The following is a 13998-nucleotide window of genomic DNA, read 5'->3' as shown; positions in this document are numbered from 1 at the left end:
ATCCACCCCCTCTCTCTCATCCTCCCTCACCCCCCTCATCCACCCCCTCTCTCTCTCTGGGGACCCTGATGTATGGAGAGGCTCTCTGGGGACCCTGATGTAAGGGGGGCTCTCTGGGGACCCTGATGTAAGGGGGGGCTCTCTGGGGACCCAGATGTAAGGGGGGGCTCTCAGGGGACCCAGATGTAAGGGGGCTCTCTGGGGACCCTGATGTAGGGGGGTAGCTCTGGGGACCCTGATGTAAGGGGGGGCTCTCTGGAGACCCTGATGTATGGGGAGGCTCTCTGGGGATCCTGATGCATGGGGAGGCTCTCTGGGGACCCTGACGTATGAGGGGGCTCTCTGGGGACCCTGATGTAAGGGGGGGCTCTTTGGGGACCTTGATGTATGGGGAGGCTTTCTGGGGACCCTTATGCATGGGGAGGCTCTCTGGGGACCCTGATGTAAGGGAGGCTCTCTGGGACCCTGATGTAAGTGGCGCTCTCTGGGGACCCTGATGTATGGGCAGGCTCTCTGGGGACCCTGATGTAAGGGGGGCTCTCTGGGGACCCTGATGTAAGGGGAGGCTCTCTGGGGACCTTGATGTAAGGGGGGCTCTCTGGGGACCCTGATGTAAGGGGGGCTCTCTGGGGACCCAGATGTAAGGGAGGCTCTCTGGGGACCCTGATGTAAGGGGGGGCTCTCTGGGGACTCTGATGTAAGGGGGGGCTCTCTGGGGACCCTGATGTAAGGGGGGGCTCTCTGGGGACCCTGATGTATGGGGAGGCTGTCTGGGGACCCTGATGCATGGTAAGGCTCTCTGGAGACCCTGATGCATGGGGAAGCTCTCTGGGGACCCTGATGTAAGGGAGGCTCTCTGGGGACCCTGATGTAAGGGAGGCTCTCTGGGGACCCTGATGTAAGGGGCGCTCTCTGGGGACCCTGATGTATGGGGAGGCTCTCTGGGGACCCTGATGCATGGGGAGGCTCTCTGGGGACCCTGATGCAAGGGAGGCTCTCTGGGGACCCTTATGTAAGGGGGGGCTCTCTGGGGACCCTGATGTATGAGGGGGCTCTCTGGGGACCCTGATGTAAGGGAGACTCTCTGGGGACCCTGATGTAAGGGGGACCTCTCTGGGGACCTTGATGTATGGGGAGGCTCTCTGGGGACCTTGGTGCATGGGGAGGCTCTCTGGGGATCCTGATGTAAAGGAGGCTCTCTGGGGACCCTGATGTAAGGAGTGCTCTCTGGGGACCATGATGTATGGGGAGGTTCTCTGGGGACCCTGATGTAAGGGGGCTCTCTGGGGACCCTGATGTATGGGGAGGCTCTCTGGGGACCCTGATGTAAGGAGGGCTCTCTGGGGACCCTGATGAAAGGGGGGCTCTCTGGGGACCCAGATGTAAGGGGGGCTCTCTGGGGACCCAGATGTAAGGGGGGCCCTCAGGGGACCCAGATGTAAGGGGGCTCTCTGGGGACCCTGATGTATGGGAGGCTCTCTGGGGACCCTGATGTAGGGGGGAGCTCTGGGGACCCTGATGAAAGGGGGGGCTCTCTGGGGACCCTGATGTATGGTGAGGCTCTCTGGGGACCCTGATGCATGGGGAGGCTCTCTGGGGACCCTGATGCATGGGGAGGCTCTCTGGGGACCCTGATGTAAGGGAGGCTCTCTGGGGACCCAGATGTATGGGGAGGCTCTCTGGGGACCCTGATGCATGGGGAGGCTCTCTGCGGACCCTGATGTAAGGGAGGCTCTCTGCGGACCCTTATGTAAGGGGGCTCTCTGGGGACCCTGATGTACGAGGGGGCTCTCTGGGGACCCTGATGTAAGGGAGGCTCTCTGGGGACCCTGATGTAAGGGAGGCTCTCTGGGGACCTTGATGTATGGGGAGGCTCTCTGAGGACCCTGGTGCATGGGGAGGCTCTCTGGGGACCCTGATGTAAGGGATGCTCTCTGGGGACCCTGATGTAAGGGGCGCTCTCTGGAGACCCTGATGTATGGGGAGGCTCTCTGGGGACCCTGATGTAAGGGGGGCTCTCTGGGGACCCTGATGTATAGGGAGGCTCTCTGGGGACCTTGATGTATTGGGAGGCTCTCTGGGTACCCTAATGTAAGGGGGGGCTCTCTGGGGACCCTGATGCAGGGGGGGATCCACACTCAGATATGTAACAATATTTTTATATATATATATATATATATATATATATATATATATATATATATATATATATATATACTGTATTCACACACACACACATGTATATTATATACATGTGTATGCCTGCCCAAGCGTATGACCTTCCTTACTTCGCTGCTATGGGTTCTAGCCCCTGATCTTTTGTAGATCTAGCAACGCCCCTGCTACTGACAGTGCCCAAACAGGCATCTAATAGCCTTACAAGGTGCCATTTTGCAGAAATAAGCATCCTTATTAATTATCACCCAGGAGAAGGCAGGCTGTGGCCAAGGGAAAAAAGTACAGAAAGCCATAACTCCAAGTTGTTGTGTAATGGTGATGAGCAATTATTATATCTCATAAGTCACTGACACTACTCTACTAAATCCTGATATCTGACCACAATACATCATTCAGGCAGCATTAAGCGATGCAGAAATATTAAAGCAGAGGATACAGCAATGTTTACTATTCAAGTAATTTCATTCTTCTTTATCATCAGATGGGATTGATCTAATTGCTGTGACTCATATTCTGAAATTCCTTCATGCTTTCATGGGCTGCTTACACTAATGGCTTCAGTGATGCCTGGTTTTAGATTTTTGCTATAGAAATGAGTTGAGTTTTTTTAGTTTATGTTCATTTACAAAATAACTGCCAAAATAGCACTTTCTGCACACTAGCTGATGCCCCAGGGTTGGGTTTTGTTAGAATGGCCTGTAAATAACATAACAGTTTACCCTTTTTATCTGATAATAATATTGGCATAAGCAATGAATACTGCGGAAAATCTCCTTAACAAATGTTATCAGATTTAATATAGCTAAAGTCAATGCACGCTGAACTGACGTGCTTCCTAGCTGAACCCAGTGGAATTCACATTTCTAGCTTCTAAATGATTTAAAGATGTTACTCTTAAATCCCGCACAGTAAGTACTTATCTGTCACTTGGAAAAGATTATGTTTCTAAAGCATCATTTGAAGCAAGACAGCATGATAAAATCAAAGCACTTATACTAATATATGCAGATAAATGAAAGCATGAACTCTGACGCCTGAAGGTAACTTAAGAAGATTTAAACGCATAGTGGTGTAGTAGTTAGTACTGTGGCTTTGTGGCATTGAGTTAACTTCTCACAGGACATTGTCAGAGCAAAGTTTAGATGCGGAATCTTTGCTTAAAATGCTATCCATAAAGTGGTACAGTTAGTTTCCTCCTATGATTTAGGAAACATATTGGTAAGTTACTCACCTTTCACACAAACTGCCACTAGAGTGTATGACCACACTTGGGATCTGACCATCTGCATTTTGAGATTTATTCCTTGAAATTCTACACCTCTAAGACACCATATTGTCTGCTCTTACCATCCTATATTATCTACAGTGGGGACAGAAAGTATTCAGACCCCCTTGAATTTTTCACTCTTTGTTATATTGCAGCCATTTGCTAAAATCATTTAAGTTCATTTTTTTCCTCATTAATGTACACATAGCACCCCATATTGACAGAAAAACACAGAATTGTTCACATTTTTGCAGATTTATTAAAAAAGAAAAACTGAAATACCACATGATTTTAGCAAATGGCTACAATATAACAAAGAGTGAAAAATGTAAGGGTCTGAATACTTTCCATCCCCACTGTATATACAACCTCTGAGTTCATACATATTATTCTTACACTTGGATGATGGTTCAAGTTAATTTAATAGTATTTAAATGCACACTGGTGTAGTAGTTAGCACTGTGGCTTTGTGGTACTTGGGTCCTGAACCTGAGATTTACTTCTCGATAGTCTACACTTCGAGTTTACCATGTTGCCTGCTCTTACCATTCCATATTCTCTACGTACAAGGTCAATACATATGCTAACTACAACTTTGGATTTTATTCTATTTCTGTTATGATAAATATAGTATCTCACAAAAGTGAGTACACCCCTCACATTTTTGTAAATATTTTATTATATTTTTTCATATGACAACACTGAAGAAATGACACTTTGCTACAATGTAAAGTAGTGAGTGTACATCTTGTATAACAGTTTAAATTTGCTGTCCCCTCAAAATAACTCAACACAGCCATTAATGTCTAAACTGCTGGCAACAAAAGGGAGTACACCCCTAAGTGAAAATGTCCAAATTGGAACCAATTAGCCATTTTCACTCCCTGGTGTCATGTGACTCGTTAGTGTTACAAGGTCTCAGGTGTGAATGGGGAGCAGGTGTGTTAAATTTGGTGTTATCGCTCTCACTCTCTCATACTGGTCACTGGAAGTTCAACATGGCAACTCATGGCAAAGAACTCTCTGAGAATATGAAAAAAAGAATTGTTGCTCTACATAAAGACGGCCTAGGTTATAAGAAGATTGCCAAGACCCTGAAACTGAGCTGCAGCACAGTGGCAAAGACCTTACAGCAGTTTAACAGGACAGGTTCTACTCAGAACAGGCCTCACCATGGTTGACCAAAGAAGTTGAGTGCATGTGCTCAGAGTCATATCCATAGGTTGTCTTTAGGAACCGCACACCGCATCAAATTGGTCTGCATGGCTTTCGCCCCAGAAGGAAGCCTCTTCTTACGATGATGCACAAGAAAGCACGAAAACAGTTTTCTGAAGACAAGCAGACTAAGGACATGGATTACTCGAACCATGTCCTGTGGTCTGATGACACCAAGATAAACGTATTTGGCTCAGATGGTGTCAAGTGTGTGTGGCGGCTACCAGATGAGGAGTACAAAGACAAGTGAGTGTTGCCTACATTCAAGTATGGTTGTGGGAGTGTCATGGTCTGGGGCTGCATGAGTGCTGCCAGCACTGGGGAGCTACAGTTCATTGAGGGAACCATGAATTCCAACATGTACTGTGACATACTGAAGCAGAGCATGATCCCCTCCCTTCAGAGACTGGGCCACAGGGCAGTATACCAACATGATAATGACCCCAAACATACCTCCAAGATGACCACTGCCTTGCTAAAGAAGCTGAGGGTAAAGGCAATGGACTGGCCAAGCATGTCTCCAGACCTAAACCCTATTGAGCATCTGTGGGGCATCCTCAAACAGAAGGTAGATGAGCGTAAGGTCTCTAACATCCACCAGCCCCGTGATGTCGTCATGGAGGAGTGGAAGGGGACTCCAATCTAAAAGGGAAGAACCTGGAGTCAAGAGGGTTCTTCTGTGTAAGACAGTGTTGCTGGGGCAGTAGTTGAAGTGGACAACCCACTAAGTGTCCAGGAATAGGCAAAACGGATGCTAGTTCTCAATCCCCTGGTAGACCTGCAGTCTATAAGATGCAACTGACCAGAATTTTTCTTTGGCCGGTAAGCCCTGTTTTGTTGACCAAATACATTCAGTGGAGAAATGCTTTGCCTAAATATAACAACTTTCACAAATACATTTTTAAAAAAAAGTTTCAATAAAATTTCTATACTGTACAGTAAATACAACATAAGTCCCCATATTATAAAAGAGAATCCCAATCACTCTTTTTGAATACTTATATATAATGGAGTAGAAGACTTTTGTCCAAAAAAGAGGAAAAAACATTGAAAGTAGTTATACTGCACACTGGTTACAAGTAAAATTTTATTTTTTCTCAGCCATCTGTTCTTGGTGTAACATGGCTGGTTTACCAAAAAAATCTGACACCTCCTTCTGTAGAAGATATAAATTGTTTTTCAGAATATTTCTACTTATGAAACAGAAAGACCTGTAAAAACCTTGTGGGTGCCTAAACAGCTCCATCAACCACTCAAAAAATGGATTGTATGTTTTCAACTGCAGACTTTATGTAAAAGGATAGGTTCACCTTTAATATGTTACACCTGTATGTAACAAGTTACTAAAGCACCTGCCCGCAACCCCTAGGATCCCCCATTGTGACAGCTGGCAGGACATATTCTACCTGCTGTGACAATTTAATAACAGTGCAGTGGTGCAGGGCTCCGCCCACACAGCTATATCAATCATTCACAGAGTTCTATTAATTAAATAAACTACACATACTATCTGCCACTGCAGCAGATGGCTTGTAGTTCTCAATTAGGTCTCTAGTTCATTTATTCTTCCTAGGCTTTGGTAACTGTCTGCCCATACGGGAGGTATGAGCAGACAGTTGTACTGAGACTCTGCAGGAGCCTGACATTGAACCCACAATCTGCTGATCATGGATGCAATGCTCTGCAGATTTTGTGCACTTATTTATTTATTTTTAAAGTGATCTTATCCTTTAATCTCATGAAGGTTTAATAAATGTTGTACATCATTTGTAATTATTGTGCCTTTTCTACACTTCAACATGGTAAGACTGAGCAACTTAGGCATTTGGCACTCATTAGGCAAAACCTTTTCCTTGTAGAAGTGTGAAGGATCAAAAAAGTATTACACGAGCACCAATGTCATCACAGTGAGAGGATTGCATTTGCCACCCTAAAGAACCAAAAACCTCTGCTAGGATCATTTTCCTTACACAGAACATTTTTTCTTTTACCAGTTCATATCAAGTTTAGAGTATATTCTTATTTGGGTGGACTGTATCTTAATGAAGATAGAAAAAAAATATCTGATTGATAACTGTTCAAAGGGAAAATGCTTGTGTGATTCTGTCCCCATAGCCATAGGCCTACTGTGCCCATTGGGAAATCAGGAAATCACATACTTATAGGACTGGTTACTAAATACCCAAAATCTCAAAGTGCTTAAATGTCTGTTTCCATGCACATCCCATTAGCACTGTCAGGAAGCTCCAAAGGCATTTTAGGTATTTCAGGGCTACCTCACCAACAATGGTTGGCTTGTGTATTGACTTTGCCTCCAAACAACAATCAAAAGTGTGTAAATGCAGTGCCTTATATATTAAATACATTTTCAGAAGAATAATCTGAATATAGAAGCAGCAACCCAATCACAATCAAACTGTAATGGTCTGGTTACGGATGGGTAGTCTAGGCAGTTTTTTTTTTTGTGATTCACTTTGATAAAGGAATGCAAGCAAAACTAAAAAGCGACCAAAAATCAGATGAATAGCTTTTTAGTAAAATTTACATCTTTTAATGATATCAGTAGACCATGTTGCTTTAAGCCAAGTGAAATTTTAGTTTAAAAGACAGAAAATTTACAGTTTTTCAATATTAGAAACATACCTGGTGTCACTAGGTTTAATCTGCTTGTAGTGTCGATGCATTGTATGGTACAGCAATCCAACAATTGTCGTACGAACTTGAATAAAAAGAGTTAACAGAAAAAAATTATACACATGTCTCACCTAAACATGAAATATTCTGTTAATTAAAGATCCCTTTCAACACATCACACCAACTCAATAATTGACAACATTGTGTTGTGAAACGCAAACTCGTTACATGTTGGAAAACATTCTTTACATTTTACATGTACCACTCCTTTCCAGAGCTATCGGCACCTCTCAAAATTATGGCAAGTCCAGCTGAAAGCTGTTACAGCCACCTAAATAACACAAAAGTGGTCTCTAAATATAGGAAACTGTAAACAGGAGGAAGAGATTTGAAATATAACTTGAAATTGCTTTTCACATAATCTAACAGGGAGAGAAGCGATGATGTGGACAGATGTTTATTTTTTGTAAAGGAATACTTTGTAGGAACTTTGAAGGAAATGATACAGAAAGCTAGAGAAATGATCTATGAACAGCATTGGAGATAACTAACTGTGATTTGAACGGAAGAGGAAAAAAACGAAGCCTTTTTCCAGGTTTCCTATAGCAGATAAGGTAAAGTTAGAGTTAGCCACATTATTGTTTGTAATGTTTAATCATACCTTTATATAATAGTGTTTACACAAAAATGAAAAAATGCACCATTTTGGAGGAATAGGTGGCATTTTCTTGAAAAAATATCAAGAAAATTAGGCACCAGTAGGCAATTGTATCTACCTGAGCTTCCATTTTTGAATTGTTGTATTAGTACAGCCTAAAGCCTCGTACACACGATGCGACTGTTGGCAGGAGATTGTCTGTTGACAGACTGTTGTCCTAAAATCTGACCATTAGTATGCCCCTTTTGACAATTGTCCAACTTTCGGCCAACAAATTTTGGATGGCAGGCTAGTAAATTTTCGGCGGACAGCGGTCTGTTGTCAGAGTTTCGTATGGTCAGTACACAAATCCGTCACACAAAAGTCGAAAGTACAAACACGCATGCTCAGAATCAATCAAATTAGCAGAAGGGGCCCAAACGGTGGCGCTCAAGAGCTGAAATTCCTCATAGTACGTCACTACATTCGTGTTTGTTGCGCAACAATTTTGTACCGTTAGTATGCAAGATAAGATCCTGGAACTCGCCCTTAAGACTAAAATCAGACGTTCGGTTGCCCAACAATCGTACCGTGTGTACGAGGCTTTACTCCTCAGAGATCACTTGATATTTTATTATGTACTTGTGTTCTTTCTGTCAAAGCAAAGATGCCATACCGAGTTTAAGGATATACAGCTCTCCTGTCTACTGCCTGAACTGAATACTCATAACAGACAAAACTAAAAACTTTGTTAGCTGACAGTTTTGCTCTGCTCAGCAGTCTGTACAGGGTTCAGTTTATTGACTGGGCAACCACAATAGGGGCCCCACAGCTGACATTTCTGATCAGGGAGAGGCTAGGGAAAGAATATAACTGAATAATAGCAATTACACCTTCCCCCAAGAGGTGGAATTTCAAAGTTTTTTGTCAACCTGATACTCACAATTTTTCTTAGGAGTATACCCCTAATTATGTTTTAAAAAGGAATAATGCATAGTAAAATAATTTTTTCTAAACTTTCTTTATTCTTTAAGTCATTTATACTGTACCTCTAAGGATGACAAGGCACTATATACCACACAGAATCATGGAGAGAATTGAATAAAGCTGGTGCGCACAGAATCTGGAGCAGCTGTGCATAGTAACCAATCAGCTTCTAACTCCAGCTTGTTCAGTTAAAGACAAATTTCAGGCTTGGTAATCCACAGATTCCTTATTTTATATTTTTTTTAGTCATATATATTTTTATATTTAGTTCAACTTATTCTTATTCCCTATAAAAATGGAGCTGATTTACAGTGGGTAAGTTTCAATTTTAATTTAATTATAGTTTCATTATATTGCGCTCTGTTTTTGGAGATTGTAGGGCTCCACTAAGTAGAGTGCTGTATTCGAGGCTGCGGAGCCCTCTTGATTATACATATTTCCCCATGGATTCTGCTGTTGCTGAGAGATAGATCGATGGAGCGCACTTGCGGTCCATACACTTCTCGCGGTGTTGGAGGTGCCCGATGTACATTTGAGATAGAGGGCTGCACCGCATTTGCGCTCCACCTCACCATGATATTATCGTTTACTTCCGATATAGTCGTCACGCGCTGCTTGCGTGAGCCTTGATTGGCCGCCGGCTTCACATGACACCAGCTAGCCCGTGACCCTCCGTCTGCGACTGTCAGGTGACCTTTAATGTGTCGCGTTGGGCGGACCCGGATGTTGAGGGCGCGCCATCGGTGATGTTATTGGCCCAGTTCGCTGTCAATCATGATGGCGACGGTGAGTTCTCCTGACCAATTGGCATTGAATTTACCGGGTCTTACATCTCCACTGCTGCCCATCATGATAGGTTATTACTGCATTGACGTCATCTCTCGGCACCCGGAAGCGGCGTCTCACATGGTGTAAGCAGGTGCGGCTTCTTTTCAAAATTATGTTTTAGTATATATAGAGGCATAAATGTGGCATGCAGGCATACACCCCAGTTGAAGTCCTAGCGGACGAAACGCGTCGGGTTCGATATGCCTGCTATGCCACGACTGAACAAGCGCTTTTTTAACTGATTTTTTATGTTTTGGCACCTTGACTTTTGGTGTTGTCTATGGGCCAATATACTTTTACTTAGTCCATGAGTCAGTGTACATCCCTTCACTGCAAAGCTTTTTATTAAAGTTCGTCTCAAAGCAGTTTTACGCTATGTGGAGTTTCTCTTTTGATTTTTCCACCGGAGGAGCTGTATGGTGAATGGAGTATCTTAATGTGGGGGATAATCCTGTGGAGACCCTCACCTTCCTGTACTTTTAATGACGGACGAAGCTACATTCTACTCATTGCCGTTCGTTCCATCACAAGCCTGCTCTGACTCCCAAGCCGCTGGCTGGGGAGTCCACCACTCTTGGTAAGAGTATTTTTTACACACCTATATCTCCAACATCATGCCTACCATTTGAATATACGGGAACCATCTTGGCAGTTCAAAGGAAGCCCAAGTGATCAAGTACTTGGGTGTACCTTCATCGGTCCAGCATTTGGGACTCACATTCCATTTCACTCAGTTTGTTTATGAACACTGTTTATCTATGAGTACATTTATATGGAGTCTTACATTTTCATAGTTTTTGTACTCACCATTTTATATATGTACTTAGCATGTCACTTGTTACTTGAGCTATGATTTAACATATTGGTTGTTGGTTCACGGCACCATAATATTAGCATCACGTTCATTATTTTATTATTTTTTCTATACTCTAACAACATATATACTTATTCCCATTAGACAAACTATAGGGAACACTTGATTTTTTCTGCTGATTTTCTTTTTACATTAGAGGATTTGTTAAAAATCCTAATTTCAATTAAATACCTCATTGGGTAAGTCTGGCCCCCTGATTGATTTTTAGTGGGCCTGACCTGAATGAGGAACAAGTCTGTTTTAGCGCCACACTGTATTCTTTGTTTTTTTGATTCACAATTTGTCTAATTGTTGTGTTGGCAGCTGTTCATATATATTTCTTTGGGATTGGCGCAATATTTCCACTATTTTTATATTTTTTACATAGTTACATAACCATACCTGACCAATGCCCCTAGAAGATAGACGTTACTAAAATAGACATTGCTACTGGGTCCTGCTCCCATCACCACCCCACCTCTCTACCTCATCTAATCAGAGTATGCTTTGCATTCATTGAGAAAATGCAAGGCATTCTTTAAATGGCACGTGTACTGAGCGGACCCAAGACGAGGTGGAGATCACTGAAGTAACAATGTCTACTTCAGTGATTTCCAGCTTACAGGAGCATTGGCCATGTATGGCATTTACATCAGTACATTGGTCCAGGTAGGACCAGTGTAGCTGTGTAAAAATGTACTATACCAGGATTTCTTCTTTAAGTATAAAAAGGAGAATTAAAGTAAAGATATTGGTACTTAAATCAATCAGGTTCAGGTTAAAAAAAAGCAACTAATAATTATCCACTGTGACCCACGGTTTGCTTAGTGTGCCGCTCAGGCTCGATCACTATGGGGAGTAGTGTTGGTGAAGCTGCAACCACTGCAGGAGTGCCAGCAAGGGCAGGCAGGAGCCCAGGCTGAGTAGGTCTCTCTCATACCACTATAGGACTCCGTGGACGTGCAGCACTAGGGATCTTTCCTCTCTTCCTCTAATAATTATCCACATTGGGGAATAGGGAAGACTAAAGGCATAAGTAATTTCTCTTTTTGTAGTTTTCTCTCACATGTAGGGATAGCTTGACAAAGAAGCATTGTCATGTACCTTACTGTGGAGTCTGAAATGATGAGGGTGGCCTCTTGCATGGTTCCGGTCCTAACACCCCTGGAGGTGGAGACAGGGCTGCTAGGGCAACGGAAGGGTGCAGGTGCCTGTTGGCAGGATCAGGAACACCGGAGCCTAGAGATGCTGGTGAGATGTTGATCCTGGATAGGTTCTGGAAAGTCCAACAGGAGAACTTGCAAGGTCGGGAACAAGCAGGAGACGGCAACATGCTGGCAGGAAGGTGCACAATCGATAGGCAGGTTCGTAGTCAGGGGCTAGCGGAGGTTGGCAATGGGCTGGCAGAGAGGTACAAGATCGGAAGACAGAGCCGTGGTCAGAAGTTCAAGCCGGGTTCAGTACAGGAAGCAGAAGTAAACAGAGTTGCAGGGATAATCCAATAGAGTAGTCAGGAAGGCCAAGGTTTCAGGATCAAGGTTCAATCAAACAGCAATCAAGGATACAGGAACTAGCTGAGACAATCCAGCACTGATACTAGTATGCTGATCCTTTAAATAGGGCGCCCTGTGCTGTGATTCGTTGGCTTGTGGACATGCCCACGCCGACGTGCACTTGTTCGTATGAGAGTACTAACGTGCGTGCCTGGTCCGGGGTTCACATATTCATGCCGCACGTCTGGCTGGCGCACGGGAACGAGCGTTTGTAATGGTTCTCTGACATTGCCCCCTCCTTACGGGCAGCCTCCGGATGCCCCTCTGGATCCTTCTTTCTGGATGAGAGCGATGAAAGGCTTGTATAAGCCTTGGGGCATGAAGGTTTGCTTCCGGTTCCCAGAAATTTTCTTCTGGGCCAAAACCTTTCCATTTAGTTAAATATTGATTATGTCCTTGCCTTTTTCTGCAGTCCACAATGGTCTCGATCTCGAACTCCTCCTCTCCATCCACCATTATGGCCTCTGGGGGCCCCATTTCGCGTCCTGGAAAGGGATTAACCACGTCAGGTTTCAACAAGGAAGTATGAAACACAGGATGTATCTTGAATGTGTCGGGAAGTTCAAGTTCATACGCCACTGAATTGATCTGGGAAAGGTCCCAGATATTTAGGTCCCAATTTCCTGGACGGGCAGGCCAGTTTCAGATTGACTGTTGAAAGCCACACACGGTCACCCACTTTCAAATCCAGTTCTCCTCTCCTCTTTCTGCCAAAGAATCTTTTATTAACCTCCTGTGTCCTGGCAATGGTCTCTCTCAGCACCTGGTTATTAGTAGCAAGGAAATTTAGTCTGTCCTGAACAGCTGGTAACGGAAAGTCTCGAATTAGCGTTGGCAAGAAAGAGGGATGGAACCCATAATTAGAGAAGAAGGGAGGTTGGTTGGTAGCTGTATGGGTAGAGTTGTTAAATGCGAATTCCGCCAAGGGCAATAGTGAGGCCCAATCTTCCTGGGAAAAAGAGGTAAAGCATTGCAGGTATTGTTCTAGCGTTTGGTTGGTACGCTCAGTCTGTCCATTGGACTGGGGATGATACGCTGAGGAGAAATTTAGTTTGATGCCCAGTGCTTCGCACAGTGTTTTCCAAAATCTTGAAGTAAACTGCACTCCACGATCTGAAACAATGTCACTAGGGATTCCATGCAATCTCACCACTTCTTTAATAAAAACTTCAGCAGTTTCTGTTGCTGATGGGGTCCCTTTCATGGGGACAAAATGTGACATCCTGGAGAGGCGGTCCACCACTACAAAGATGGATGAAAATCCTTCCGATCCATCGCAATCTTATCCCAGGGTCTTTCAGGAATGGGTAGTGGTCTTAATAATCCCCATGCTTTGCTTTTGCTGTTCTTGTTTCTGAGACAAATTGAGCACGAGCCGACATATTTCCTGCAGTCCCTTGCTAAGCTGGGCCACCAAAAATGTCTCTGGACCAAATCCACGGTCTTGTGTCCCCCGAAATGGCCGGCCAGCGGGTAGTCATGGCACACTTGTAAAATAGTAGTACGCAGATTCTATGGTACGAAAATTTTATTCCCCTGCCAATAGAGCCCATGGTCTTCTTGAAGGTTCATATCTGGAGGCAGAGAGATTCCCCTGGATGCTTGAGCAAAAAATTCCCAGCCTGTAATATGGTATCCGTTTGAGGTGGAACCTCGATTTCCGTGAACATACGCGACAACGCGTCTGGTTTCACATTCTTGGATCCGGGCCGGTAGGTTATATGAAAACTGAAGCGAGAAAAAAAAGAGCCCATCTTGCTTGTCTGGGTCTGAGACGTTTAGCAGTCCTGAGATACTCTAAATTTTTGTGATCTGTGAAGATCAGCATTGGGTGTGTTGCTCCCTC

General features: G+C 44.2%; 1 protein-coding gene across 1 annotated transcript in view; it reads right to left on the bottom strand.

Annotated features, from left to right (window-relative positions):
• Positions 1–13998, bottom strand: part of ADGRD1 (adhesion G protein-coupled receptor D1) — a 921219-nt gene that overhangs the window by 743064 nt on the left and 164157 nt on the right. Inside the window, exon 12 of the mRNA XM_073628314.1 lies at positions 7304–7379. Within this exon, the coding sequence (XP_073484415.1) occupies positions 7304–7379 (76 nt within the window). The remainder of the gene's footprint in view (positions 1–7303; positions 7380–13998) is intronic.

Source organism: Aquarana catesbeiana, linkage group LG01 (genome assembly GCF_042186555.1).
Source record: "Aquarana catesbeiana isolate 2022-GZ linkage group LG01, ASM4218655v1, whole genome shotgun sequence".
Classification (NCBI taxonomy): Eukaryota; Metazoa; Chordata; class Amphibia; order Anura; family Ranidae; genus Aquarana; species Aquarana catesbeiana.
This window is presented reverse-complemented; position numbering and strand designations above follow the sequence as displayed.